The following is a 5,827-nucleotide window of genomic DNA, read 5'->3' as shown; positions in this document are numbered from 1 at the left end:
TTCAAAGAATTATAAAAAAGAAAATCAGGAATTATCACTTTAAAAAACCAAGAGGGTAAAATAGGTTTAACATGCTAAAAGATTATTTATTAACACGTTGTCTGTCTATTCAGACCTAGTCCCACCTTGTAAGAGAATAATATTATTTTAAATGCCTAGCAGCCTTTAGTGAAAGCAGGTTGGTGGTCATGGTCACACCATACACAAGGCCCACTGAGTGTGATCACACTTGTGATCACGCCACAGTCAACGTGTTAATTTAAACTCAGAAAGTACAAAATTTTGTTACGATTATTAACACAAAATTAGTCAATTTTTCAAGAATACAAAATTGGTCACTCTCATAGAGGTCCAAGGCTGACAACAAATGACTGAAAAACCAAAATGTACGAGAGCAAGCAGTCCAAGAATAAAAGAAAACATCAAAATTTCTTGACACGTGCAATATACAAGAACAGAGTTCATGCCTTGCACCTCTAAGTGTGATTAGGGTTTTGCACTGGTCATATAAAAGATGGATAAGATCTAAGGAGAAGTTATTATCCAAGCAAATCACACCAAAGTAAAATAAAAATCATCATACACAAATTTAAAAATAAATACAAACAAAAAATCAGACCAACACAAATCTTGACAATGGTGAAAAATCATTGTGAGGAAGCCATGTGTACAGTAAAACTCAAAAAGGGAGTTAAAGCATTGCATGTTGATGAAACGCACCAGTCACAGACAGAAGAAAAAATAAACGAGCAGATTTCCACTTCAACAATTCAGCAGCACCTGTGAGTTAGAGTGATGCACACAACAGACGTTTATTATAGCAATAGCTTTAGAAAAACAGAGATTGACGGATTTATTCATGCAGGCATAACTGCCCGAGGCTTTGAGTGAAAATATAAGTGTCAACAAGTACTTTGCTGAAAGCTCATAACTAAAATTAGAAATAAAAACAGAATTTTAAAAAAAGTTTCAAAAAAGCAGCTTTTTGAAAGCAGCAGGTATTGACATTTGTTCATAAGGCAGAAAAAACACAAATGGGATTAGATTAATATTTTAGAATCAGATAGATAAATTAGAAAATGTCATAAGAGCAGTTCATTCTGAATTCCGTCAAGAAATGAGTGTCAGTGAGTACTATTGGATGAACACAGCCACTAAAAGAGATGAAAGACAAACGAACTGAGGTAGAGATGAATGGATGGTTGGTGTTGATGTTATTGATTGCTGGGTGATGGGTGCAGGATGCAGGAATTTTATCTGATGTGCTGCTTTAGCCTCTCACACTGCTGAACTAAGGCCAGTTTGGCAGCCTCAGCAAGAGTCAACCGTTGGGAAACCTCTTTTACCTACAGGAGGAATACACACCACTAAAGTAATAGGAATTGAGTGTGACAAAACAGACAAAACTAAGATTGAGCTGTATGATTCAGAGTCATGCACACGTGCATGAAACTGAGAAAATTATTAAATAAAACCATAATGCAGACACAACAATTGGAAAGTTTATAATCATGGTAGGTGCAATCCTGAAAGTTAGCAAAATATATGAGTGGTCTAATTCATTCTCAAAGAGAGGTAACAAATATCATTCTCCTGTGAGACATGCACTAAACAGACATAAAAAAACAGGGGGAAATCCAAAAGAAATAAAACAAATAAAACAGAGACCCTCGTCCACTTTTGCGACTACGACGATCACGGTCACGGGTCTGCTCTCTTCGTTTTTGTTTATTACTCCCTTTACAGTCCACATCCGTCACATCCATATTGATGTCTGGCGTTGAATCTGCCACACCCAAATGATGACGATGAGCCTGCTTCTTAGGTTTTGGAATCATGGAGTGTTTGGGAAACCGAGTGGTAGAAATGTTTTTCATCGAGTTTTGCTCAATGAGTTGCTTGTCTTCTTTGGGGAACCCGAACTCCTCTGTAACAGTACCGGTTGCTTTCAAAGTAGGAGAAATAGAATTCCTGACATTTCCTTCTAAATTTTCTTCCAGTGAGGACATCGGACTATCTGCAAGTTCTTTGCTTTCCATGTTAAGTCTCACTAGCTCACGAACATCAGATGAATTACCTTCAAATATATCAATTCCTCCACTGGGCAATGTTTTTAAATCATGATTTATCAACACCTCCTTGCTTTCTTCCCAAATCATAATCCCATCCATATAATCCAAATCATCAAGTCCAATATCAGGGGCACTTTGGTTATCATTTGACTTTGCCATTATCTCCTCATTTGTTTTCCAGATCATCACACCCTCCAAGTAATCAAGAACATCAAAGTCTCCAATATCCTTTGTTTTCCCTACTGTTGCCATGCCTGTCATTCTGTCATTCTCACAAGAAAAATGAGAATTAGACATTTTATCTGAATAAGGTAACAAGGACCATGCATCATCAATAAATTCCTTGGCCGCCGGTTCTTCAGGTTCTTCAGGTTCTTCAGGTTCCTCAGGTTCTTCAGGCTCTTCAGGCTCTTCAGGCTCTTCAGTGAGCTTTGCCCAAAAGTCCTCATCAGATTGTAAATGCTTCATTGTTTCATCTTCTTGTTTAATTAGTGATTTGGTTTGATCAAAATCTGAACAGTCATTTATTACGTTGCTATGATGAATTTCTGCTGAACCATCTGCATCTGGCTCCAAATGGTGAGATACATCATCATCCTTCAATTTAGCCCAGAAATCTATTTCTTCATTTTCGGAAGTAACAGAACCATTACTATCATAATCTTCAAATCTTCCTCCTTCAACAACTGACTGAGGGTCAGTGTTATTCTCATCAAGCAAATATGCTATCGCTGAAATGGCCTCGAATGACTCTTCATCTTCTGGTTCTTCATTATCGACAATTGTAAAGTCCTCAAAATTGCTTGTACCGCTGTTAGATTGATTAAGGCAGGTTTCTTTAAATTCATCATCAATTAAAATTTTAGAGTCAGTTTGTTCTTGGGGCCTACTAAATTTTTCTTTAGTTTCAGCAGTAAGTGCTGCCCAGAAATCATCCTGATCTTCCCCTTCATTTGTTTCCTCATAGTTGTCAAGTTGGTTGCCCTCAGGTTCGTCATACCCATTGGCCTCATCAAAATGACTTTCAGACTCGCTCGGACTACTCAATTCTTCAAAACCATTTACAGCCTGGAAAACAACTGATACATTTAACATCACTGTCCACCATACAAAGTTTGCAAAATTTAGAAATAAGTGAACAAGAGTAGAACATGTAGCACTGCTAAAACAGATTCATAATGATAAAGCCTCAAAATCAAAGAAGTTGCTATATATAAAGACAGAAGAATAACAAGCCAAGTTGTCATTACTAAGCTAGGACAGTAGATAAGAGAAGTAGCATAAATCCACTCACATGCTTGTTCAAATTTTAATTTTACTAAAAAGCCTTAGGATATTTCAATGCTAGATGACCTATAATAGCAAAAACAGGTTGGTCGCTGCAATACAACATCAAATGCTCGTTCCTATTCATGTCATGTTAAAATTATTGGTGATCCTATGTAAGATAGTTGTACAAACTACCTGTGTGTCTTTTGCCATGTTTTTATGCTTATCAATAAATAGGCATTCCAAAGTAACAAAATAATTCTAGACAGAAACTCACCTCTCGTTGAAGTTTCCTCTTTTCCACTTTTAATTCATCCTCTACCTTTTCTGCTGTTTCAGCTGCCGATTTGTAACGAATAACTTGGCTTTCCAGTCTTGCAACCTAAATCCACAAAACATCAATAAGTTTCTAAAAAAAAAATAATTAAAGAAATTTAGAAAAATGAAAATAATAAAAACAATGATCTTACATTGGCCTGCAATGTTGAAACATCTTGTTCTGCCTTTTGCAGTTTGAATTTATAATCACCTAGCAATTTTTGAGCTTCTCCTGAAATAGAAAATAAAGTTTATATACTGAAATTTGCTTGAATACTAGACGTAGATCTCAATAAAATTTAAAGTTCATACTTTGAAGGTCCTCCATATCAGAGTCAGCAGGACCATTGAGAGTACGAGGCCCATTTCGATGTCTACTGCGCTCCTCCTCTAATTCAAGTTTCAGATGTCGAATCTGATCCAGGAGTTCGTTGTGTTCTTCAGCCAACTTTCGCAGTCGTACATCTGGAGACAGCAAGTGTTATTAAAACCAGGGTAAATGTCTTTAAAACATGGACAATATTTCAATAGCTTGAATATTATATTTACCTAATGAACCTTCCCCTGCCTTCTGTAACATTTCTGCTGATTCAACTGAAACAAGAGCTTTTCTAGGAGCTCGCTTTTCTCCATCTTCACAGCCATCTAGGTCCCCTTCATCTCCAACAATAACCAAACCTTGTTCCTGTAAATATAACAATGTATTTAAATGAATGGACTTAGTAATTAGCATGGTACAAATGCATGGTACAAAAGTATTATTTCTTACCTGAATAAGTCTATCCCGTTCTTCTAAAGCTGCTCGACACATATCCAGATCTTCTTTAAGGCGCTGAGAGAGACGTTTGAGCTGATCAGCCTCTCGACATTTTTCCCTATTTTCCCTCTGCAAACAACGGATTGAAATGAATTATTTAAATAGATCAAGTTGCCAAATAAAATCACAATAGTTGAGAGAGCACTTACCTGCAGCTGGGCATATGCCACCTCCAAGTCTTCCACCTTATCCTTGAGCAGCTCCACCTGATACGTGTAGCTAGCCTTCTCATTGTCCAGCTGCGCGTTCTGGATCATGGCCTTGCGGAACTTGTCCTCCACCTCCTTGAGCTCGTGCCGGAGATCGCGCACCGATCGGCCATCCTTCTCCGCAGAGCCGGGCCCCGAGCCACCGCCATCCTCCAGCGAGTCCTCGCTGGAGCGCCTGCTCCACTGGTGGTTGCTGCCGCCGCTGCCACCGCTCCCGCCGCTGTTGTTGATGATGACGGGGGTCCGCGACTGGCTGACGGACCGCACGGGGGGAGTCCGGAGAGCGGTTTCTGTGCGAGGAAATTCAGCTGTCAGTAAAGGTAGCGCGAGCCTGCGCTGAGGGGGCGAACAGGGGTGGGTACTCACCAGGGTGCATGTCGTACAGCCTGTCGGCATTCTCTTCCGCCTCCTTCTGCTGCCGCTCCAGCTCCCGCATCCGGATCTCCCGCGCCTCGGCCCTGGCCTGCCTGCGGGCCGCGAGCCGCGCCTCCGCCTGGAACACAAAAGCGAGCGGAACCGTTCAGTCCAGCCCGAACTGGGGGGCAGCGGCGCCCACCGCCGATGCGGCCACCTCGCCACCTCCTCCTCGTACTTGGTCCGTGCTCTTGTGGAGGATGTCCACGATCAGGCTCTCCTCGTCGTCATCCGTCAGCCACGCCCCCACCGAACTGCTGCTCCGGCCGCGAGCTAAGGGCGGCGGTGCGAACTCCGCGTCCTCGTAGGCGTCGTCGTCGTCGTCCTCCTCCTCATCATCGTCGTCGCCATCTCCTTTCTTCTGCTCCTCGCCGGGTGCTGTGCCACCCCCAGTCACCGCACCACAAGGTTCGTCGGGGCCACCCACTGGAGAGCCCCCATTCGCGACGTCTTCGCTGAGGTCTTCGACAGAGGTCGACGAGGACCCACCGCAAGAACCGCCGTCTTGAACTGGAGCTCCATCGCCGTTGGTGGTGACAGTCTTCGTACTGGGTGTGATAGCCACTGCGTCGTCTACCGTCTTGCCGGCCTCCTCCGTCTCGTTGACCTGGCCGTCGAGCATCGTGCACCTAAAGAGGCAGACGGCGCGGGCGCGCACGGGGGAGGCGAGTGAGACCAGGCCGACTGAGCCACGTGCAAAGGCGAGAGTAGTTAGCACCGCAGCCCCT

At 42.5% G+C, this 5,827-nt stretch overlaps 1 protein-coding gene across 8 annotated transcripts in view; it reads right to left on the bottom strand.

Moving 5' to 3' along the window:
* Positions 1 to 5,827, bottom strand: part of LOC113218465 (leucine-rich repeat flightless-interacting protein 1) — a 20,155-nt gene that overhangs the window by 6,921 nt on the left and 7,407 nt on the right. For 4 of the 8 annotated variants that reach the window (XM_026415518.2, XM_026415535.2, XM_026415526.2 and 1 more), the window contains exons 3-10: positions 5,052 to 5,178; positions 4,626 to 4,975; positions 4,429 to 4,545; positions 4,209 to 4,344; positions 3,972 to 4,124; positions 3,812 to 3,891; positions 3,619 to 3,723; positions 1,669 to 3,140 (exon numbers count right to left, since the gene is read on the bottom strand). In XM_026415518.2, the coding sequence (XP_026271303.2) occupies positions 1,669 to 3,140; positions 3,619 to 3,723; positions 3,812 to 3,891; positions 3,972 to 4,124; positions 4,209 to 4,344; positions 4,429 to 4,545; positions 4,626 to 4,975; positions 5,052 to 5,178 (2,540 nt within the window). Of the gene's footprint in view, positions 1 to 1,668; positions 3,141 to 3,618; positions 3,724 to 3,811; positions 3,892 to 3,971; positions 4,125 to 4,208; positions 4,345 to 4,428; positions 4,546 to 4,625; positions 4,976 to 5,051; positions 5,179 to 5,277; positions 5,729 to 5,827 lie in introns of all 8 variants that reach the window. The other 4 variants (XM_052264135.1, XM_052264134.1, XM_026415502.2 and 1 more) reach the window with 2 other exon arrangements.

The sequence above is a fragment of the Frankliniella occidentalis genome, unplaced genomic scaffold, assembly GCF_000697945.3.
Source record: "Frankliniella occidentalis isolate FOCC.00 unplaced genomic scaffold, Focc_3.1 Scaffold16, whole genome shotgun sequence".
NCBI lineage: Eukaryota > Metazoa > Arthropoda > Insecta > Thysanoptera > Thripidae > Frankliniella > Frankliniella occidentalis.
This window is presented reverse-complemented; position numbering and strand designations above follow the sequence as displayed.